This window comes from Peromyscus californicus, unplaced genomic scaffold (genome assembly GCF_007827085.1).
Source record: "Peromyscus californicus insignis strain IS unplaced genomic scaffold, ASM782708v3 Scaffold_9__1_contigs__length_137607984, whole genome shotgun sequence".
Classification (NCBI taxonomy): Eukaryota; Metazoa; Chordata; class Mammalia; order Rodentia; family Cricetidae; genus Peromyscus; species Peromyscus californicus.
Genome location: NW_026294617.1, coordinates 61,872,304 through 61,896,982, shown reverse-complemented (window position 1 = coordinate 61,896,982; position 24,679 = coordinate 61,872,304). Strand labels below are relative to the sequence as shown.

Below are 24,679 nucleotides of genomic sequence, written 5' to 3'. Positions count from 1 at the left end.
TCAGGTGTTGATCAATTTTGTATTCATTAGCAAGAAGCATCTATTGACTTTGGAAGTATGCTAAAAAAATGTTCTCAAAATGAACTACAACAGGCTAACTGGTACTGTAAAATGTTTAGTAAAAAAGTGATGAAAGATTTTAAAGCAAGTTAAGTTTCCTAAGGCATATAGTGGGTACAGGTGTTTGGGTTGAACCCCGTTTTGATGGGAAAGCATGACATTCCTATGACATGATCATATACCAAATGTCAAATAAAGGAATCACACTGTAAAACATGTAGGGGCAGTACTGCAGCTATGTTACAAACTTATTCTCTAAGCCCGTTAAGGCCAATATTTAGAAGACATAGATTGCACCATGGAGGTGACATAATTCAGAAGCCAAAGTACCCCAGGTCCCACACAGCAGTACAAGGGCACAAAGGAGCTCACAGGCACAGCCCCTGGAGCCACCCAAAGAACTGACTGGCCCCGGGGTGCTCTTTTCTGGACTATTTCCCTGTCGACCTACTTTAGTGTGGATCGATCCAATGAAGTGGGAAGAGAAGAAAGATCTGAGAACACTGTGGGCTCTCAGAGTGAAATCACAGGAAGGGCTGGACAAGTCTCATGCAGCGAAGGTAAATGTGGGTCAGGAGCCATAGCAGCGGTCGGCAAGGAAGACAGGAGGAAAATGCAAGCCGTGTATACTGACGAAGTCCCTTCCTTACTCTAATCAATGTCAATTTCTAAGACTGAATTTGGGGGTCACACAAACACTAAGTTAATAGTCAGCCCTGCTGTGTCTAGCCCATTCATATGACACTTAAAGTGTATGTGTTTTTATGTAAAAGTTAAATTGAACCCAAAATGAAATCAGAAATCAGTTCTTTCATGTACACTTTTACCACTTCAAAGCAGTTGATTTGGTAACATCAAATATCCAGAGATCTTTTACTGACATAAAATTCTTTCTTTTATGATACCTGTTCATTTTGGATCCTTAAGTTTTCACTTTCAATTCTTTTTATTCTGTGCATTTCATGTAAATACACATTTTTCTTTTCTAACCACTCCTGTGAAATTAAAAAAAAAAAAGGTTATATGATACTATAAGGTGTCCAAATGACATAGAATTTTTATCTACTTTTGAAATATTTGTTCAAAGTTTTAAAAAGAAATCAAGAAATTTATGTATTTTATCTAAAATAGTATTCTTTTTCCAGTGATACTGTAAAACTTAAAGATGAATATTGCTGTCAAAAAAAAATCTTCTGTGTATTATCTTTCTTGTATTGTAAGACCTCAATGATTTCATATAATGGCTAAATATGTCAACATTTTATACTGAAATTCAAGTGTAAAATTTTCCAAAGGAGATTATATTCTGCTTAACACAACAAAAAAGATCTTTCTTGAAATTGTGGGGAAAAAAGTAGGAAAATCTTAGTCTGTCTCAAGAAAAAGCTTAAAATATTTGATCATGAACAGCATAAACTTTTAGAAGAAACACGATAAAATGCATGTAGATTTACAACAAAGTGGCTTTTGCTAAATTTCTATAAATTATAACAGTATCTTCTATTTCCTTAAAAACATTATTTTTATATTTTAAACAAAACATGGCAGCAAATAATTCAGAAAAACCCTTAGGATTGTGCACACACTTCTAAAAAAAAAAAGCTTTCCCAGTGACAGTGAGTAATGAGTTATCATTTTAGACGGTTGAGTTATTAATTGATAAGCAGGCCTATGGAAATGATCAATTCTTTTTTAAGAAATAGTTTCCATTTTACCTGATAAACAGCTGCCCTTATGTGATCAGCTTTATCTGGCTCTAGGCTCTGTTTCCGTGATGGCTTCTTGTCCAAGACTTTCAAAGACCCTAAATAGTGAGAAGGGGTAGCTGCAGATGGACTTCTCCTTGTGGGGCCAGATTTCTTTACAAATTCAGAGGTCATAAGCCTGGAAAGTTCCAAATGGACCAAGAGCAAGTGAGATAGAGCTGTCAGATATACAGTTATTATCTTTAAAACTACATTCTAAAACCAGGTGTGATACCTCACACCTATAATCCCACACTCAGGAGGCTGTGACATGAGTTCAAGGCCAGCCTGATATACACAGTAGGTTCCAAGCTACCCTGGGTTAAGTGTGGGACCCTGTCTCAAACAATCAAAATGAAACAAAATTATGACTGAATGCAATAAATTATAATTACTTTGAAAATAACCCAGTCAAAAGTCATGTTTTCTTAGTTTTGCTAACATAATTTAAACTTTATAACTTTGAACTATAGTTCTCACCTTAGATACTTAGAGAGCCTTTTAAAGAAACATAAGCCACATCTTAAATTACATTAAAAACTACCAGTAAAAGTAGGTTTTAATCACTCTTTGAATATGTTATTGTATTATTCTGTTACTTGATATACTCTAACTATGAATTTAGAAGAATAGGACCCCGTATTTCAGATATTTATGGGAAAACCTGGCCTATCTTCTCTTTTGATGAATAAAGCTTACTGCATGGCAACTCTAGTTACTCATTTGCATATTCCCCACCCCTCCTTCGGGCTGCAGTGGCAGAGCTGAGTGGTTGAGGCAGGAATAGAATGGCTCATGAAATGTAAAATACTGACGTACTGGCCAAAGTTGGCTGTCCGGCTTCATTTGTCTAATAACGTAAAGGAATCAGAAGATTTTCAGAACACTGATGAGTTGGCAACATCAGTCAGAGAGTAGGGAGGAAGCTCTATGGATTCTCAGCATTTACTGTTATTACTATTTATCACTTGGTTTGATTTGAGATAGGGTATGACTATGTAGTTCAAGTTGCCCTGAATGCACAGCAATCCTCCTGCTTCAGCCTCCTGAGTGCTGCATGACAGGTATGTGCCAACATGCTTAGCTGCAGATCTTATCATTTTAATACACCCATTTAGCCCCTGGAGACTATCCATTTTCTTCCTGTGTTTGCCAAAACACTTAATAGAAAAACAGTGCTGGATTTCAGCTTTACAGCCGTCTATACAGAGTCTCATCAAAACAGGAGCGTTAGCCAAGGAGTTCTGCAGTGGGATTAGGAAAAAACTAAAAACACAGCTGGAGAAAAAAGCCCAAAAATATTGAATAAATGGAGCTCTTTCTATAGAAGAATGAGACCGACTGAGAGTTTCATCATGAGCTAGCTATCCCATCTGACAATGGAAATTACTAGAAAAATCCCTGACAGCAAGTGAAATTTGTCTCATGGATTCTAGATTAAGGAGCGTTTTTGCTAGATTATGTATGTGAGCCCATACATAATGATGTTGGTAACTTTTACCTGCCAGAGGCACTGGATATTCTATTAGTCGTTGACTTTTTATTCTTCATGTTTCGATCTTCATTTGATTTCTAGTAGAAGGAAAACACATAACTGGATCACTCACCATGATTATGTCAGGCTGGGAAGCAAAAACTGAGGAAATCAGCACTGTTCTACATCTAGTGTCAAGTACTCTAGGCACTGGGTCAGTGCCCCGGTTACTCTCAAAGTTCTGAAGCAGCCTAAGGATGAATGACACCATCGCAGAAGTACTGTGGCTCATGAAACAGCCAACACTGGGGACAGTGAGTGACTAAAGAGAGGCTGAGGGGCTTCTCAGGTGAAGCTGACCTGGGGAGGGCCCTGGGAGCATGATGGGAGCTGCAAGGTTGAGCAGAGGACAATGTGAGGGTCTACAGAAACAAAGAAAGCCCAGGTGCTTAGCCGCGGTTAACACACGCAGAAACACGGTGCTGACACTCAGTGAGACAGGAGAGGAGTACGCATTCAGAGAAGAGTTGGGGAGCTCATCAGATGGTGGTAAGAAGCACAGATGCCATTCTCATGCCCAGTGTGGTGGTTTGAGAGGGAGTGGTCCTCAAAGGGAGTGGCACCATTGGGAGGTGTAGCTTTGTTGGAGTAAGTATGGCCTTGTTGGGGGAAGTGTGTCACTGTGGGGGTGGGCTTTGAGGTCTCTTTTGTTCAAGCTTCCCTCTCTGGGTGTGACACTGAGACCATTTCTTGTTACCTACAAGATATAGGACTCTCAACAACTTTGCCAGCACCATGTCTGCGTGCACAGTGCCATGCTCCCTGCCATGATGATAATGGACTGAACCTCTGAAACTGTAAGCGAGCCCCTCAATTAAATGTTTTCCTTACAAGAGATGCTGTGGTCATGGTGTCTCCTTACAGCAATAGAAACCCTAACTAAGACACCCAGAATCAACAAATAAACTGCAACAGGGGGATTACTGGATTCAGAGTAGGAAGGATCATTCAGTAGAGCACGAGAATAAAACCAAAGTTCACCTTGGAAGAAGACCCTGGCCTTATCGTAGTGTGTAAACTGTGTATTTTAATTTGGATACATTCCTAGTCTCAGATCCTGTCTACATTTTAGACATGACTCTCTACTCCACACAGGTGAGGCTGGCTAGCAGAACAGTGAGGGTGTGGATGTGAGCTCAATCGGAGATTGGCAGCAGTGGTACTAGTGGGCTTCTCCACTGTGGCTCATGAGCCTCCCCATACCGTTTGATCACTTTGGATTTTGGATTATGTAAGCCAGTTCTCAGCCACTGGAAATGGACAGCCATAGACATTGCAGTTGGAGAGAAATAAAGATCGCAAGTGCCCCACTGTCCACTGTAAAAGCCCTGGACTCTGACAGGTCTTATCATAGGGCAAAATCATCCTAGAAAACACAAATCCACTCCAAACATTGCCATCATCTTGCTGACCACCCATCCCTGCTCACCCACTTGAAAAGGGACTGGCATTGAAAAGCACTTTAAAAACCTTCCCTTCTCTTTTTCTTTCCCTCCCTCCTTCCTTCCTTGTACTCTCCCTCATCTGTCTCTGTCTCTCTCAGTAGGGTCTCATATAGCTTATACTGGCCTGGAACTCACTATGAAGCCAAGGTGCTCTTCAAACCTTTCATGAAAGTTGTCTATGTTTGAAGAGATATTGAAATTTCACTGATGTAACATCTTCATAGCTGTTCTAGACAGTTGTATGTTTATGACCTAAACTATAGAAACCTATGAAGAGACACATATACTATGTGATTATGAAATATTTTAAATTATAAAACTATGCCTGACAGTTTCCAGTGAATACTTGGCTTCATTCAGCCAAGTGCAACTTGACATGAAATTGAAATTCAGTTGAATTAAGTAACATCTAGTTGAAAATACAATACCACTATCAAAAGATGTTCTCCACGCTGCTAGAGGAGTGTGAAGATGGAAATGAGATACTTGCAGGTTCTATTTCCTGTGTGAGGTGCAGGGCCAGTGCTATCCATTACAGATGTACCTTGGTTGGCTCTGCTGTCTCAGTGGGTGTTATGACACTCGGGGACGTGGAGAGCAGTGGGTCAGTGGTGAAGTCATCATCAGTAAATGCAGCCTTCTCTTTTTCTTCTTCAGTGTCATCTGTAGCCGCCTTGGGCAGACCTGCCTTGGGCTGCTCAAGTTCAGGAGTAACACAGTTTACCAAAACCGAATTTTCTTCATTTTCATTTGATATCAAGGAATCCCAGATTTCAGTCGGTTCTCCATCATGATCTGTTTAGAGGCGGAGTGAGAGCACTAAATCCTTCTGATTCCACATGGTGTACGACAGATTCATTTACTATCCTTCAAATGAGTGTTGTCATAACTTTTTAAAATGTTTGTTTGTGTGTGTGTGTGTGTGTGTGTGTGTGTGTGTGTGTGTGTGTTTGTGAATATGAATGCAGGTGTCCTTCTCAGAGGTCAGAGGAGTCAAAATCCCCAGCAGCTGGAGTTACAGGCAGTTGTGAGCTGCCTGATGTAGGTGCTGGGAACTAAACTGGTGTCCTCTATAATAGCAGTAATATGTGCTCTTAACTGCTGATTTCCTCTTTTGGAAGCAAGGTGTCCTATAGGTGAGGCTGGCCTTGAACCCCTGAATCATCTTTCTTTACTTCCCAAGTGCTGGAATTATAGGCATGTGCCATGATGCCTGACTATAATCTCTTTTTTCTTACAAAATAAACCACAATGAAAACTATCCAGTTAAATTTGAACACACTTGATCTACGATTGCAAAAGTGCTCATTCAACCTAACATTTGACAAGCCTCATACTTAGAAAATAACAGCATATGTATAATTAGAATGGAATAATTACCCCCAAGGAAAGGATTTGTACATATGGATGTACAAATCAAGTAACTGAAACCGAAATATCCACCCAATTAAAACTAAGAGAGCACGCTGGGAAAGCAGGAGGCAAACAGCTCCACAGCACCTCATCTGGGTAGCAGCAGCTCTGGTGAACTGCAGAGACGGGAGGGAAGCACCGCCCCCTGTAACTCATCTTACACAGAGTTCGAGCCAGGCTCAGGCCCGCTTCACCCCTTCATTTTCTTCATCATCTCACACGAAGGAGGGACCAAGGACTGGCCTGTTGAACACTCAGGACTCCTCGGCACAGGCCTAAGCTGCCCAGAAGAAGAACTGCTTCTATTTATACTGACTCTAGGACACTTTGGGACAGCCAACAGAAGGAAGCCAGTGATCACTGTGTGATGTTCAACAGAAGAGCCAGCAGCCGTCCCTGTGGACAAGCAGTTTTGATTTCCACCAAGATCTAACTTCCAGTCACTGAAAGGTCTTAACTCTGAGGCTTTCATTATGGCTATTTGGGGGGCAGATTTTGGGGAGTCACTAAGTTTCAAAATCACTTAGTCATTACAGCTGTTAGGTTTGAGTTTGAAGAGCATCCATGACTCAATTCATTATTGGACTCTTTGGAGCTGTGCAAAGAACAAGGATTTAGAAGCCGCTCAAACCATGTCTCCATCATGGACCTTAGGTATGTGTCTCAATAACTCTGCACTTCAGGTTTTTTTAAAATCTATGAAATGACAAAAATTACACTACATCGTAAGTACGTATCTTTGTCTACCTCTTTGTTGCTATGATAAAACACTGAACAAAACCACCTTGAGAAGGAAAAGGTTTGTTTGCTTGCATGACCTGTTCAAAGTCCATTGTTGAGGGAAGCCAGGGCAGGGCTCAAGGCAGGATCTGGAGTGAAGCCCACGGAGAAACACTTTACTGGCTTATATCCCATGGTTTGTTCAGCTTGCTTTCTTGTACTACTCAGGACCACCTGCCCAAGGGGGACATCACCTACAACAGGCTGGTTCTAACTACATAAATCATTCATCAAGAAAATGATCCATCATCTTGCCACAAGACCAAGATGAAGCAGGCATCCCCTCAGCTGAGATTCCCTCTTCTGAGACATGTCTAGGTATATACCAAGTTGACTAAAATTAACCAGCACAGCACTTAATGAAAGCTAGTCCCACACTACAGTCCCCGCAATCAGCTCTTCTTTTTGGCTGCATCAAGCTACACATGCTCCAACATTAACCAAGGAAATGACATTACCAACACACTCCCCATATTTAATATGCACTTCCTCTGGTAGTGGTCTCATGGCCTTCTATGCATTACTAATTCTTAAAATTCTCCCAACCACATGAGGTAGATGACTCTAAGGATAATTCACAGGCCCAGAGAGGCTTGCTACTGTGTCCATCTGTCTATGTCTGGATAAAAAGTCCAGGTAGCTATTACGCTATGTTATCTGCATGATTATAGCATCAAACATGTAATACAGGTTCCCCTTAAATGATCATTCCAGCTGTCCTTGAGACTTTGCTGGGGCCAGAAAAGACTTTAACACTTACTTTTCACAACAGCCTTTTGAGACAGTTCTACAGTTCAGCGGGGAATCAGAGGCACTGGGAAATTAACTTCTATATTGTAAAGTCACCCAGTCATTGCATAGTCAGGGTTAAAACTCACACAAAAGCAAACGTATCTTTTCCCATAAATATGCAAAATGCAGTTTCCCTTGCAGACAGGACACTGAGTAATACAGAGTTCCCAAACAAGGTATAGTAATAGGTGTGACTACCTTTTATGGATGCTTTTTCCTGAGATCCTGGTGAGGTGCATTTTCCAGGGCTTTCTTTGAGGGATGATGAGGTCAGACTTTGTAAGAGCGAGTCCTATTAAGAAAGTATTTACCATATAAGGTTAGCCCTAAGGACTCCCAGAGGCAACAGAATCATTAACGTTGTCTGTGTGTGCTGGAAAGTTGACTCAAGGATTAACAGCATTTCCTGCTCTTCCACAGGACCTCCGCTCAGTTCCTAGAACCAATGTGGGCATCTCACAACGGCCTGTAACCTCAGCTCCTGGGAATGGGGCACTCTTTTCTGCCCTCAACAACACATGCCAAACTATCAGGAAGAAAAAAACCAAGGGCCAGCAAGATAGCTCAGGAGATAAAGGGCTTGCTGTACAAGCCTGCCTACCTAAGTTCAATCCCCACAACCCATGTAAGGCTGGAAGATTTGAAATTCCACAGAGATGTCCTCTTTCCTCCACAGGCAAACCACAGCATACACAGATTCACAGAGGCAACAAACAAACAAAGTTAGTAAGTATATAAAATGTAAAACAAAATAGAAATAAGAAAGAAAAAAAAACAAATTTAATGGCACAGACCTCTCCACAAAGAAGTCTCCGGTCCCAAATAGTGTAACTGGTGAACCTTCTAATTTAACTTTTCATAATTCTGTGTTTCATAACAAACTTTTAGCAAATAGAGAGGAGACACAGATAGGCAAACACAATAAATGAGAAGTAATCCCATCTGACATTCAAGCCTGATTACAACATCTGAAAAAAATCCTCATACAGCAATGGGCTTCAGACATGTATAGATGGAAGGTTTAACAAAAGAGTAAGAAATCAAAGCACCAAGCCTACAGTGTCTTGATCAATCAGGGTTTAAGGCAGGCCAGTGTATAACTGATATGCTCATCGGTCATGCACACAGGTATGCACACTGAGGAAAGGCAAGAAGAACATGCAGAGAGGAAGCAAAGGTCACTCACTCCCACCTTCCCCGTCTAGTGTGGGATCTGCAGGACTGAGGCAGAGGAGGAGGTAAGGTGGGGCGAGAGCTCATACAAAGATGAAGAGGCTTGAGCACCACTGAACACCCGTGGAACTGACCACCGAAGAGACAAAGGTCACACACCCAGGGAAGAGAAGGCCTGGTCATACTCCATGCAAAATCCCCACCAGAGTGACCTTATAGAAGAGTCAGAGCAGAGCCAGGGAGACTTACAGTGAGCACTAGGGAACATTTAATCATCAAAAACAGAGTGTCCAACAGGACAGCAGTTCTCCATTGTGGGCTATGTCAGACACCACGCGAATGTCTTCAAGACCACCTCACAGCATGGAAAGACTCCATGCCTTACAAACAAGAAGTCCAACACAAAACACAACGAGCGTGATGACAGACACGAGGAAAGCAGCCGGGAAGGGAGGAAGAGTGCCACTGCCGAGGCAGAGGGTTATGGCTGGATACGTGCCTTTCTGCAATAGTTTGACACTACTACGGGGGAAAAAAGGAGCAACACATACATCCCATTTCAAGTCAGGGGGAAATCCAAGGAAACATTTACAGTTAAGAACCTGTCCCTTGGGCTGGAGAGATGGCTCAGGGGTTAAGAGCACTGGCTGCTCTTGCAAAGACCCTGGGTTCAATTCCCAGTACCAACATGGCAGCTCACAACTATCTGTAACTCCAGTTCCAGGGGCTCTGACACCATCACACACACATACATACAATCAAAACATCAATGCACATAAAGTAAAAATAAATAAATCATTAAAAGAAGAATCTGTCCCTGAATGAATGGAGCTCCCTTCCCCAAGCATGTCCACCCAGAGGTCTTCATTTGTAAGTACCGTATTTGCAGATGTGATTGTAGTTAAGATGAAGGCATGCTGCCCTAACTCTGACAGTATTTGCTTTAGGAAAAGAGGAGGGAAACAGAGGTACAAGGCATGGTGATGAGCGCAGGGTGGTGTGATGTCTCCTTAGACCAGGGAGGGCAGATGGCAACCAGCATACTGGGAAGAGACAAGAAGAAAGGCCCTCCTTAGGGCCTTAGAGAGAGTGGCCTGACATCTGGATTTCAGAACAGGGAGAGCAAATTTCTCCTCTTGTCAATCTCCTGGCTTCTGGCAGTTTGTTCCAGCAGCTACAGGAAACCAATGTAATATCCAATTGAGCAGGTAATTGTATTAAATACATAAAATCACTGTTCCAGTTCCTCTCTTGGTTTTTCAGAACAAATTAAGCATGAGCCAGAGGAGCCACAAGTGAGATCGAAACCGACAGCTCTAAAGGAGACGTGGCTCTGGGGTCCACGGACCCAAGGTACCCAAGTCTCTCTCCACTCCCTCTTGGGAGCAGGTCCTCCCTCCTTCCCTGCAGCTGAGGGGAAAGTGGAGGAAGCCAGCCAGGCTGCTTGCCGCTTAACTTCCCTGTCTGTTCAAGCTGATTATGGAGGACAATGTACTCTTCGGAGACACAAGCTGGAAGTTGGTTTTTCACAGTGAAGTACAGAGAGGCGACAGGTGGTCTCCCTCGTGACACAGTGATCCTAACTCCTCATGGAAACCTGAGGAGGTACCAAGTCTCACAGAAGACACAACAGTACCCTGAAAGTGCGTCCAGCCAGACGAAAGACATGAACTCAACTGTCCTTAGCCAAAAATCATATAACCAAAGACAAATAAATAATCACATAAATTATTATAACTGAAGATAGGCAACACTACAAATCCCCAGAAAAGCAAGATTATTTTAGCATTTTATCTTTTTTGAAATGGATGAGTCTTGCTATAATTGTTGTGGTATAGATTTCTAGTGGCATGTAAAATCATGTTATGTTTACAGTCTAGGGAATTTTAGACTTAATGGAATCTAGTATACTAAAAATAAAAAAAAAGAACAAACAAACAAAAACACCCAATGAGAACTCTTTTAACAATTTCAAAAGAAAATGCAACACACATGCACACATATGCAAGTACACACACACACACACACACACACACACACACATACACACACACATGCACGTTAGGTCTGAACTAAAGGACAATTCAACAGCTGCACATTATGCCAACCTCAAGATCAAGGTTCTCGGAGTGCACTTTTTCCTCAGTTTCCAACTCTGTGCCATTCTGCCTTGGAAGGGAAGGCATGGGGGCAGAGTCTTCACTCGGGGAGTGTTCTTTATCATCTTCTGGTCTGTCTCCCTCCTCCTTGGGACTGCTCTTTTTCATGCTCCTTGGCCGAGGTGAAGGCTTAGTATGGCCATCTGCTTCATGACTGCTGCTGTCTTCCCCTGAAAAAGGAAATGCTTTCAGGTGTGTGTGGAACTGACCTCAGCTTCAGCTGCCCCCCTGAAGATGCTCCTGCAGTGCTTGGAGCATCGGGCGAGCACACACTTCTCCACGAGCTCTAACAACGCACAGGTTTCATAACCAAAATCTAAAACAATTGTTGCCATCCTGTAGTTAGCTAGTCTAATTTAGTTTTAAAAAAAGTTAATTTCAATTTTTGTGAGTTCTCTTAGTATTAAAAACATTTCCAAGTCAGGCGGTGGTGGTGCACACCTTTAATCCCAGCGCTCGGGAGACACAGCCAGGCGGATCTTTGTGAGTTCGAGGCCAGCCTGGTCTATAAAGCGAGATCCAGGAAAGGAGCAAAGCTACACAGAGAAACCCTGTCTTGAAAAAACAAAACAAAACAAAACAAAAAAACCAACCAAACAAACAAACAAAAAACATTTCCAAAACATAAACTATCACACAACCTTCCCTCTATGAAATGAACCTCTGCTGAAGCCAAGCCCTCCATACAAAACCAGCCCTTTTAACCATTGGGCAACAAGGTCTCCATCCAAGGACTTTGTAGGTAGAAAAAACACATGACTCTAAATAAAGAAAATGACAAAACAAAGGTAAGTGTTGTCACGGAATGCAGAAAATGATGCTGGCCTTCGGGGGATGGAAGGCCTCTTGCTGGAGGAAGGGATGCAAAGGTGACGGATTAGACAAGTCTTCCTCCATCCAAAGAGGTTCCCTAGCAGTTATGGTGATACACAAGGTGTTTAGTGCTCAGTGGTTATGGTGGTTCACAAGGTGCTTAGTGCTCAGTGGTTATGGTGGTTCACAAGGTGCTTAGTGCTCAGTGGTTATGGTGGTACACAAGGTGCTTAGTGCTCAGTGGTTATGGTGGTACACAAGGTGCTTAGTGCTCAGTGGTTATGGTGGTACACAAGGTGCTTAGCACTCAGTAGTTATGGTGGTTCACAAGGTGCTTAGTGCTCAGTGGTTATGGTGGGACACAAGGTGCTTAGCACTCAGTAGTTATGGTGGGGCACAAGGTGCTTAGCACTCAAGAAAACAGTTCAATTCCCAGCATCCTAAATACAGAATAAAAAAAGATTTAGTCGGTACAGCTAAAGCCAGGAAGTACATTTTTTTTTAATGAATGGATCAGCTATGTATTCATCTATTCATTTTGATCCTTCATGATTTAGATCCTTCATGAATTCTCTGTGCCAGGTACTTTTCAGGACCACCAGCCTCAATTTTTATTCTTCAGACAGAAGATCCCAACAACTTTAGTATATTTTATGCCCCAATTTCATTTCCAGAAATATTGTCAAATTCTCAGAAAGAAAACTAAGTTCTATTCGTTTGAAATGCTTTGCTTCAACCCTAACAAGATTATCTGTCTACTTAGATGGAAAGACTCAGGCATCCGCACCTGAGGGCATTCAGAATTCTGCTGCCACCTTGTGGTTAGAATGTAGTATTGCCTTACTCATTTTTTTTTTTTTTTTTTTTTGGTTTTTCGAGACAGGGTTTCTCTGTGTAGCTTTGCGCCTTTCCTGGAACTCGCTTTGGAGACCAGGCTGGCCTCGAACTCACAAAGATCCACCTGCCTCTGCCTCCCGAGTGCTGGGATTAAAGGCGTGCGCCACCACCGCCCGGCTGCCTTACTCATTTTTAGTTCACCTTTACTGCGGCTTCCCCACCCACTTTTTCTAGGAACTAAAAGGAGGTCTTGTTTTTCAGTCCACATCTATGTAGCACAGGCTAGCCTCAAACTCACAGCAATCCTGCTGCCTCACCCTCTAGAGGGATAGGACTTCATGTCCGCATTAACACATCATGCTCTAGCATAGCTTTAAAACATATTAACTAGGTGGAGTATTGCTTGACACTTGCCGTAAAATGGTAATTATACGCTGTGTTCACATCTCTTCTCTGACTTCCTTTTTTACTTACTTCTCTGGTCAGTTCTGGGGATCAAATTTAGGACCCTTTACGTATGCTGGGTCAGGACTTTATTGATATACTGTTTTCCCAGTCCTCCTATTTTCTGAATAACTAAGTTCACCTATGTTCCTTTCTACCTATGACTCCACCACTGTACCTGGAAGGCTGGGGTTAGAAGTTAATTCAGCTTCCTTACACTGACTACTTACTTACATTTGATGGCATTTTCTAGATACTTCAAAAGAGTCTCAAAACAATATGGTGGGACAGGAAAAACAGGTTTGCCCTCCTACTCATGAAGCTAGAGTGGCTGAATCCATTTGCCTAAGTCACACACAACTAATATGTGGCAGTGTTTTTAATCAGTGTCTTGGACACTTTTCTGGGGGTATCTGCTCTACTTTTATCCTTTTGAAGTTCCTAGGATTATCAGGGAGGGAAGAGTCATTCCTTAACAAATGCCTGAAATAAAATTTTATTTGATGTTACTGGTACCATCTACCATGTTAACTATGAAATATCTGACAGTTTTACACAGTATGATGGGGGAACATTTTATGCTGCTCAGCATCAACCAGTTTTTCCTTTATAAAGCAGAAAAAGAAGATGACCAGGAGACATAGAATCCTTGCCTTTCCACAGGCTAGTTCCATTGAATCTCCCACAGGCTCCCAGGGTTGCCACCTGGCTGTCCTCCATCCTTTCTTTCCAAAGTCAAGTGTTTAGCAGACGAGTGGAGAGTACCCCAGTCCTTCTTAATTGCACCAGGAAGCTACCTTCAGGAAACTGGGTTTTGGCTCACAGTCCCATGCACTCTTGCATTGCAAAGAAAGATTCTGTTTTCTTAAGGAGAGTCTGGAAGCTTCATTAACAATAAAAGCAAAATACTGGTATAGAAGAAATGCTTCCATGCTTCCATAGACCTGAGCTTGAACCCAGGGCCCTGTGTATGCTAGCCACCTGTCCACCTCCTCACTACAGCCCCAGTCTTGTAGATGATTGTTTTAATCTCGGGAACACATGGAGATTAGAATAGATTCACTGAAGCTCCATCCCCATAAACGGAATTGAAGCTGATGAGTCAGGTGTTTGGGAGTTACATCTGTGCGTGACCACAGCAGCTCCGGCTTTCTCTCATGCACCAGCACCAATTCCAGATTGGATATTCAAAGGGCTTTTGTAGCTATGTTTACTAAGTTAAGCTGGGAAACTGGAAAATTAAATATATAAGCTACCATAAAAAAGCATTCTGTGACTTTATCTTAAAATAAATGTTCTGGAAATGTAATTATAATAATTTCCCAAGTTACCTGAAGATGTATTTCCTTTGATGGGAAGAATTCTGGGTTTAGGCTTTATTGTAATGATCTCTTTTCCAACTTCTTGATCATCATTTTGAGATTCAGAAAAGGGATTTCCAATCATATCTTCATGAACATCAGGTGATATGTCTTCACTGTTCTGTATGACAGATTCCTGCTCATCTTTGGATATATCACTGTCTACTTTCTTGGTTTTCAAAAAAGACAGTCTTGGAGAATTCTTTTCCTCATCGTCAGATATATGAAAATCATTCATCTTTTTTCTAACTAGACTTTCATCTGTTGAGGTATCTGAAAATTCACCTAAAGAAACTGAAATATGAACAGGTGATTTCAACAGTGTATTTTAAACATCTGAAGGTTATATTCTATTTCTTTCAAAAGCAACTATCTTCAGGAAGAGAAAGGACTAGAAATCAATCAACAATCCCAAATAAGTACAAATTTATTTTTTAACTCTTGAAAACACCTAATCTAGGCACTCCTTGTTGACATTTATGAAATAAGATCTGAGTTTCATTAGCATATTAAACATATTTACCAAGTTCCTATAGCACTGTGTTTATTCTGGGGTGTGTCCCTCAAAGGTTGCTCAGTGTACCACCCACCCCAAAATACTACAGTCTAATAAAGAACACCAACTTAACCTGACTTACAGAGAACATTTATTCAGTGAATATTATCAAGTAGCACATTCAATTTCAGACTCAGAATTCTATAATCTTATACCAGAAATCTAAAGTGGAATATTTTGCTCACTTAAAAGAAACTAAGTTAAACCAAAATAGTGGACATATCCATGTGAAGGGACTGTTTTCCAAAATGACCCATTTTGGTTGTTTGAAGGAGAATGTCCACCATAGGCTCGGGGACTTGAACACTTGGTGCCCAGTTGGTGGCGCTGTTTGGTGGGAGCTGCTGCCTTGTGGAGGAAGCACATCACTAAGGACAGGCTTGGGGAGTACACAGCCTTGAATCGCTTCCAGCGTGCTCTCTGCTTCTGGTCTGCTGTTGGTGTGATCCTCAGCTCCCAGCTCCTTCCACCTGCGCCTGCGGCTGGCTTTCTGTCATGCTACCCCCACCAGGATAGACTCGCATTTCTCTGAGACCAGAAGCCAGAATAAACTCTTCTATTAGTCATTTTGGCCATGGTATTTTTTTTTTCATAGCAACAAAAGAGTACCTAATGCAGAAGTCAGTACCAGAGAGTGGGCTGCTGCTGTCAGAAACCTGATCATACTGGTTTTGGAGGAATGTGGAATTCCCTGGAACTCTGGATTAAAATGGTGGTTAAGCCTTGCAAGGAGAGCTAGAAAGTCCGTTTTAGTAGGAGCCTGGAAGACTGACGTTCTGAGAGTAATGGGGACTGTAGGAGTCCAGCTCAGGAAGTTACAGGAGGAAGCAAGGACTTTAACAGCCTCTGGGATAGAGGCCATTCCGGTAATATCTTGGTGAAGAATCTGGACGCCTTCTGCCCCTGTCAGAAGATCTTGCCTGAGGATAAATGTGCTGGTTTGTTTTTCTCTACTTGACAGAAACAGGAGTATCTCGGAAGAGGAAGCTACTACAGAAGAGCTGCCTCCAACAGATGGCCTGTGGGCACATCTAAGGCATTCTCTTGATTAATGAGTGATGTGGGAGGGTCCAGCCCACTGTGGGCAGTGCTGTGCCTGGGCAGGCAGTCCTGATAGTGTATGAAAGCAAGATGAGCAAGCTAAGGAGGAGTAGGCCACTTAGCACTGCTCCTCCATGGTCTCTGCTTCAGTTCCCATCTCAGCTCCTGAGTGAGTTCCTGCCTGACACACCTCAATGATGGATTGTTACGGGGAAGTGCAAGCCACATAAACCCTTCCCACACCAAGCTGGATTTGGTTAATATTTTACCACAGCAATAGAAAACAAAGAGTACACTAACTTCAAAAGTAATGGACTAATTCATTTGAAAGAGGAAGCTTGAAGACAGTGCAGCATTGGATCTGTGGCGTGGTTTTTATTGATTTTGCTTATGCAGGTATATAAGAAAAATGAGTATGTGGGGCAGAAGGAAGTACAGCCAGGAGAGAAAAAGGGCCCTAGGAGGCTTACTGATTCAGCACAGCTTGTCCTGGGAGAGCCCTGGAGGCTGATGACATCAGCACTGTTATGGGAGGCTCCCAGCTCCACAATGGAACAAAGGGAAGGATGCCCTTACAGCAAAAGACCCCTCCCAGCTAAGGAGCTAAATTTCCAGTTGTGAAGGAGCATATGGAATTCTGCTTCTAGAAATCAGTGGGATAAAAAAAGGTGTGACTCAAGGGAGTGACAGCCCACCCCAAGTTGACAGGCAAACTTGGCAGTGCCGTCTACTTGGTACTTTGGAGGCCCGCAATTCAGAAATGTGAGAGGATCACCGATTCTCCTCCTATGGGTTGCAGAGAGGCCTCTAGGCTAGTAAAGTTGTGACCGGGAAGTCACCGCTTGAAGGCCCTAAGAGGGCAAAAAGCAAAACAAAACAAACCATGGTGTGTAATCATGAAAATGAAACTTGGGCTGTGGTGGGAACCTCAAGATGCTGGAGATGCAGGGCCATGAGACCTCTGTCAAAGAGTTACATACAGGATTAGAAGCATCCCAAAAGAGAGACATATGCTGCAGAGAAAAAGCTTGAGGACAGAGTCCACTAGAGTCCCAGCCACTAGATAAGGAGCCCCATGAGACTTCACATTTGCCCTGTTATGTTCCTTTTGGTCTTGCCTTAGTGCAGTATTTCCTCACTATGCCCCCCATTCCTCTCTCTTGGAATGGTAATATATATCCTGTTGGAAGCATGTAATTTGCTTTTCTGATTTTTTTCAAGGAGTTACAATTAAAAGATTGTCCTGAGTCTCAAAAGAGACGGGACTTTCAAACAGTGCTGAAAATGTTAAAGACTGTGGGGAATGTTAAAGTCGGACTAAATGTGCTTTGCCCTGACCATGAGCTCCTGGGCTACAGCAAGTGGAATATGGTAGTCCAGATGAGAATGTTCCCCAGAGGCTCAAGTACTTGACTACTCGGTCCCCAGGTGGTGACATTGCTTGGTGAGCAGGTATTAGCTTGTGGAAGAAGTCCATAACTCGGGGCAGGCTGTGAGAGCGCATAGCCTTGACACTCTTCCAGTCTGCTTTCTGCTTCGTGTTTGCTTTGGAAGTTTGTTTGGAAGTCTCAGCTCCCTGCTCCAGCCACCGTGCCTGCAGCTTTCACCGTGCCCACCCCCCATGATGGACTCGCATCTCTCTAAAACGATAAACTCAAATAAGCTCTTTCTCTCAAGTCACTTCTGGTCATGATGCTTCATACCAGCAACAGAAAGCAGAAAAGTAGCTCTGCATCCCCACAATTCCAACCCCAGATCTGGTCTGTTATCAAGCATTATCAAAGTGCTCCCCATGAGCATCCTGTGAACTTGGGGTGCTATCTAAATGTAGAATTCTTAAAGATGAAACTACTTTCCAATATAGCTCTCTCCTAAGGCATCATTTTACTGTAGACTCGGTAATAATGTATTTATATATTTTTAAATTCACATTTGGAAATGAGCAAAACATAATTCATTAGCTTCTTGAGAGTTAAGCATGGCTTTCTAACTCATTGCACACATAGAATTCTGAAACTAGGGAATTCATAGGCACTGTATTATCCTAAGAAGTTAGTGGGTAGGTGAAATGGAACTAAGGAAGCAACACACAGGAAACGGGTTCATTTGTCTGTTCCCTTACATACCAATCTCGTCACTGTCAAAGTCGTCTGAGTATTCAGAACTCCTCTGCCTGGCCGACCGGGCTGTAATTGCTCTGATCAGCTCATCCTAAAATGAGAACAGTAATATCAGTCCCATCCAAGCAGGGATGTCTCCTACCTAGAGGTAATTTTTAAACAAATAATACTTGATTATTCTGCTCTCAGATGTAAGTTTCATTCACCTACAGTCACTCTAAGTCTACTTTGTCCCATGCTCCCAAGTCATCAAACTCATTGCAGAATATTGAAATTGGAGCCGTCTCCTATGGGATTTGTAATTAAACAGGAAGTAACTGCTAGTATCAGATAAATTAATTGCAGGTTATGATCTGAGCTAAATGCTAATTAATGATGGGGCACTCATGTAGATAGGATTTATTAGAAACTGACATTTTGTTAGAGATCTGTACATTTTGAGGGAGGTAGGGGCTTGGGTTTGACGAGCAGAGTAGGCACACAGCCTACACGGAGCCACACCCTCAGCCTTGCGCTGGTACTTTGCGCATATTGCAGAGATGGGCATAATCAATACTGCAGATGCAGAGGAAGAGTTGGAAATTGTAGTTATCCAACAGTAAGTCCTTTTTATGCTTACAATAGAAAACTGAAGTCTAGACAAAGACAGACTCTGAAGTGGCTCTTTTACTTTCAACTTAGAAGCCAATATTGAAGGAAGGGTAGCCACAGAGGTGGGTATTTTAATAGCAAGTCCAAAGTTAACAGATCGCCTACAACACAGCAAAAGAGAAGCAAGAACTCCTCCCACTTCTCGCCAGAACCCTGGAGAATCAGGAAGTGCTGAGTCCTAATATACTCAAAACCAAAATGCTTTGACATATTTTACCTGAAAAGAAGTTCTCTTGGTAGCTTTTGGACTCTTGGTATATGCCAAAGTTGTGCTGAAGATTTCATCAGACATACTGTATTCTTTTTCGCTACTTTTATACAATTGTTAATAAATAACTGGAATTATTCATTCAAACTCTGATGTTGGCTGAAAAAAATATAAAGATATAAAAGAATTAGAAGCTTTACATGATCGGGATACTCTATTCCTGAGGTTAGTGCCCTCCCTGCCAAATAAAGAGAAACCACTCTGAGCACTGGCCTATATGCTCACCTAAAAATATAAACGGTGTTTTAGTAAAGACATGAAATTCTCACAACAAATTCGCTTTCACGAAAAGAAAATACAAAAGGAAGTTACTGCTCTAAACTATTTTAAGGATGAATAAATTGCAGCCAAATATTTTTCACCTTTCCATTATTAAACAATAATGCATTGTAGATGCCAGCATGACTTATTTCAAGACGAGACCAAGAGGATTGTCAGAGTCAAGGTTATATGACCCCTTCCCTGCCCCGGAAAAATGCCTTGCAGATAACCGTATTCAAATACAATGATTAACCACAAACAGCAGCGACATTTTCCTAAGCCATTTGTTTGCTCTCTCACAAAAAAATCACACAAAGGACGTCTCGACCCCAGGCTGCATTAATGTCGCTGTTTCTGGCGCGCGACGCGGGAGGCCCATTCGGATCGCCGGCCGCCGCCCAGAGCTCCCCGGGCCGGCCAGGTGGCGTCCCTGTCCCCAGCTCCGCGCGGCTCCCGACCCAGCACGCGCCAGGCCCGCGCACGCCGGGCGCGGTCCCCTCGGCTCCTCCGCGCCCCATGGCCCGCGCGTCCCGCAAGCACCCCCGCGACCCCCTGCGCCCAGGCTCCTGTGACCACCTGAGAACCCAGCGGCTGGGCTCCAGCACCGATGTCGCCTCCGGCCAGGGCCTGGCAGTCTGGGAAACCAGGTATTGGAATAAGCAGGAGGCGGGGCAAAAGATGGAGGCGGAAGGCGGTTGCTAGGCAACAGCGTCCCCGGGAGGAAGTGACTTCCAACTCTCCTGGTCTCTCGGGTACCCAACACCGCCTTTCCGCCTGCGTCGCTAGGACAACTGCTCAGACCAAAGGAAGTGACGTCACCGGCGTAGGTGTTGGGAGCGCCGTGCCGTAGCAGCCTCTGTGCAATGGCTGTTGCCTAGGAGACAGGACCGGCCCTCTGCCATCAGGCCAGGGAACCTTGATTGCTCATGCTCAGTTGTGCAGGTATAACGTAACCGCGACGCAAAGCGTCGTTTTGCCAGCTAAGACGTGGAATCTGTGAACCTGAGCAGTGTCAGCAGACCGGACAGAATAACGTGGTAGTGACGTTTACAATCTTTGGAGTCAAACTGCATGTTTGATTCTTGGCGTTTGCAAATTAAGGTCTCTATGTTTTGATTTCTTCTGAAACTAATAATTATAATGATGCCCGACTTAAAAGAGTTGCTGTGAATACTGAATGCTATATGTAGTGAAATATTAGGGAAGTATCTGGAGTTGCATTCGGTTAATATTACACATGACCGCTACTTACAAGGAATGCAGTACCCTAGAGTCTGTTTTACATCTTTGATAGAAAGTTTCTCCTTTCTATGTTTAGCGGATAATCGCTTTAAAAAAAAAATCAGTCAATAAAAAAAAATGGACAGGTAGGCTGGAGGACAATGTACCGCTGAAGGAATCAATATCGTTTTCATTTAATTATCGTCCATAATAGAAATACACAAAATATTTAAAATTTTAAGTTACACAGGTTTCAGCTATTGTTAACTTGGAAACAAGTTTGTAAAGATTAATTCATTGACTAGTAACTAAACTAGTTTGTTTCTACATCTCCACAATATTTTACTTAGTAATTATTTCTAAAGACTTAACACTGAAAGTAGATTTAATAAATCACCATGTAAAATATTTAAATGTGCGTAAAGATAAATATAAAGTTTAGTAAGAAAAACATTTCTGAATTATATTTGCAATGATCCTTTTTAAAAGCTCAGTTTGCTTTTCAACTTGTTCCTGTTTGGTAAATTTGGTTTACTTAATTATGTTGTCTTTAAATATTTTTAAATGGGGCTGGGCATGGTGAAACTCACCAATAATCCAGCATTTGGAAGTCATATGCAGACAGAACTCTGTGAACTCAAGTCCAGTCTGGTCTACAAAGCAAATTCTATCCCCCACCTCCACCCCTCAGGGCTACATGGTGAGACCCTGTCTCAAATTAAATAAATAAATAAATAAATAAAATAAAGCATATCTTAAAAAAAAAATTGAAAGCTAGAAAAATGACTCAGTGGTTAAGAGCACTGTCTGTTCTTCCAGAGTGCAGTTCCCAGAATGCACATGGCTGGTCACCACTGTCTAGAGCTGTAGTAGTCCCATGAATTCCAATACCCCCCTTGTGATGTGCAAATGCACACACAGACAAAAGCACCCATACAGATAAATAAATAAACTATTTTAAGGGGATATTTGCATAAGAAAAAGATTTTCTATTCTCACCAGTTACTGTGAACTTTCCTAACCTCAGTTTTATTCACAAATATGATTCTTTTAAAGCCCCTGTAACCCTCAGCAAGCAGATACCCAAATTTTCTCATATGGGAAGAACTAATTTTTTGATAATGTTGAGATCATTATAGTCATGAAAAAGTAAAGACTGTGTTCATTTTTTAATCCATTTGGCTGATAGAACTTTAATTTAGGCAGGACTGATGGAAATAAAATTACAAAACCATCAGTAAAGGGGCTGGAGAAGCAGCTCAGCAGTGAAGAGTGCGTCCTGCTCTTCAGGGAACCCTAGTTTGGTTTCCAGCACCCACATCAGGCCATTCACAGCCACCTCTGTAGCAGGGTCCTTGCTGTTGTTCCCTTTGGGGGCGGGGCCAAGTAGGCGCAGAGTCAAACCACACAGACTCCAGGAGAATGTCGAAACAACAAGCTCAGTTTATTCAGGAAGAGGCAAGCCTTATATACCCTCCACCCCACCCTGGGGGGAGGCCTGATGAATATGCATCAGCTGGTGTGACATAGCTGCCTCTTGTTGGTCCAGGTCATCTCCAGATCATGTTTCAGCTGCTGTTGCTAAGACCCTTAGGCAGACCCAGGCTGGCTCTCAGAAAGTATCTTTTTTACTTGTTTGGGCCATCTGGCCCTCAAGCCCGTTAGGGATGAATCATCCCACACACCTCTAACTCCAGCTGCAGGAGATCCAACAGCTTCTTTGGATCCCCATTGATAATGGCATACATTTACACACACACACACATAAATAAAAAGTCTTTAAAATTTCCAAAATTATCAGTGAAGAGGGCTCTTGAATGAAGATCTTATTTTCCTACAGGATACATTTGATTTTGTTTCAATTTCTTAATTGATACTAAAAATTAGTAGATGACATAGTTGTGCTATAGAAAGCTACAGGAAATGAAAACAATTCACCTAAAATGGTTGATTTCTCCACAGGATCTAATGCATAATGTCTTGCTGTGGGATAATCCTTCTGTACTCTGTGAATATGTATTACTCTCATTGGTTAATAATAAAGCTGATTGGTCTATAGCAAGGCAGGATAAAGTTAGACAGAACAATCAAACTGAGGACCGGGATGAAGAAGGGCAGAATTCAGGGAGACTCGAGCCAATGCTAGGAAAGCAAGATGCTAGAGGACAGGTAAAGCCATGAGCCATGTGAAAATAAATAAATTAACAAAATGGGTTACTTTAAAAGTAAGAGCTAGTTAGTAATAAGCCTGAGCTATTGGAAGAGCATTTTTTTATTTAAGAAAAATTGTTTTTATTCCTTTTACACACCAACCACAGATACTTCTCTCATCCCTCCTCCCACCCCACACCTAGCCTAACCCCCCTTGACCCACCCCTCATCCCTCCTCCAAAAGGGTAAGTTCTCCCGTTGGGGGACAGCGAAGCCTGGTGTATTCAGTTGAGGCAGGACCCAGCCCCTTCCCCCTGGCTCAAGGGTGAGCAAGGTGTCCGACCATAGGTAATGGGATCCAGAAAACCAGCTCATGCACCAGGGATAGATCACGATCATAGTGGCGCATGCCTTTAATCCCAGCACTTGGGAGGCAGAGCCAGGCGGATCTCTCTGAGTTTGAGGCCAGCTTGGTCTACAGAGCGAGATCCAGGACAGGCATCAAAGCTACACAGAGAAACCCTGTCTCAAAAATCCAAAATAAACAAATAAACAAATAAAATAAGTGTCTGTGTGTTTATTTGGGACTGGGTGGTCAGGGTAAAAAACTTATTTTACAATGTCTTTTCATTATTTTCACATTTTAAGCGACTAAAATTTTAGTGCTATGTTAATATTTTCAAGTAGCTTCCATATATGTTAACAGCAATGTTTTATAACATCAGAATTGTGGTGCCATTTTTTTCTAATGCACACTTGGTTATAGACCCATAATTGTTGAGTGAATAAGCTCATGAATAACCAAATAATACATTAAGTGAAAAACATTATTAAAGTATTGCAAAAGCTCACAGATAACTAACTCTTTTAGAAAGAAGCTCTGCAGGGCACAAAAAAATCTCAGTAGCTTTAAATTTTTCTCTAAATTACATATTACCATTTCATATGTCTGTTGAGTTTAATACCTCCATGTCTTAGCTTTGGGCTTATCCCTTTGTTATACTCATATAAACAACACGTTCTGAGTCTGACTTGGAGAGTCCAAACGGAGAACACCAAGTTCCTGGCTACCAACAGGACATGGCTGCAAGGCTGAGTAAATTCACAATGGGAATCTGTTCAGATGATGGCTCCCCACAAGCACAAAATGAGAAGTTCTAAAAAGAATTCTTCCTGGCAGTATTTCAGTTTTTACAGATGCAAGTGTGAGTTGAATACCAAGCTTAGGAGAGAAGACAGACCCAGAAGTCTAGTCCACGGAGCCCGTGTGACAGTGGTTTTGAGTGGTAGAGAACAGGTGCTGCCTTTTTGTTGTTCGAATCTTAAATGGTCTTATAATAAAAAACCCTGAGTCAGACATTGGGGTGAAAGCTGAAAGATCAGAGAAGCAGAGCAAACCACAGCCAATCTTGCATCGCCAACTCCTCAGTCCATCCTGTTTCCATGAATACTCAGACTGAAAGCCTCTGAGTCCTCACCCGAAAGGCCTCAGACAAAAAGACCCTTTAGTTCCTGTCTCTTCCTGCCTTAAATACCTTTCTCTGCCCTTCCATATTACTTCCTTGTATTAAAGGTGTGTGCTTCCCAAGTAAAGGCACGACATCTCAAATGGTGGGATTAAAGGTGTGGGCCACCACTGCCTGGTTCTGTTTTCTCTCCTAGACTGAGTCAATCTCATGTAATCCAGCGTGGCTTTGAACTCACAGAGATCCAGCTGGATCTCTGCCTCTCAAGTGTTAGGATTAAAGGTGTGTACCACCACTGCCTAGTTTCTTTATTTAATCTAGTGGGTTATTCTGTTCTCTGATCTTCAGGCAAATTTATTAGGGTACACAATGTATCACCACACCTTTT

At 42.4% G+C, this 24,679-nt stretch overlaps 1 protein-coding gene across 2 annotated transcripts in view; it reads right to left on the bottom strand.

Moving 5' to 3' along the window:
* The window catches only part of Map9 (microtubule associated protein 9), a 30,376-nt gene extending 10,167 nt beyond the window's left edge, over positions 1–20,209 (bottom strand). The window contains exons 1-10 of one of the 2 annotated variants that reach the window (XM_052730718.1): positions 20,030–20,209; positions 19,142–19,291; positions 18,280–18,364; positions 14,527–14,850; positions 11,051–11,271; positions 7,968–8,061; positions 5,329–5,579; positions 3,307–3,377; positions 1,776–1,944; positions 966–1,055 (exon numbers count right to left, since the gene is read on the bottom strand). In XM_052730718.1, the coding sequence (XP_052586678.1) occupies positions 966–1,055; positions 1,776–1,944; positions 3,307–3,377; positions 5,329–5,579; positions 7,968–8,061; positions 11,051–11,271; positions 14,527–14,850; positions 18,280–18,364; positions 19,142–19,216 (1,380 nt within the window). In that variant the 5' untranslated portion in view covers positions 19,217–19,291; positions 20,030–20,209. Of the gene's footprint in view, positions 1–965; positions 1,056–1,775; positions 1,945–3,306; positions 3,378–5,328; positions 5,580–7,967; positions 8,062–11,050; positions 11,272–14,526; positions 14,851–18,279; positions 18,365–19,141; positions 19,292–19,554; positions 19,896–20,029 lie in introns of those variants that run through there. The other variant, XM_052730719.1, reaches the window with a different exon arrangement.
* Positions 20,210–24,679: the final 4,470 nt, after the last annotated feature.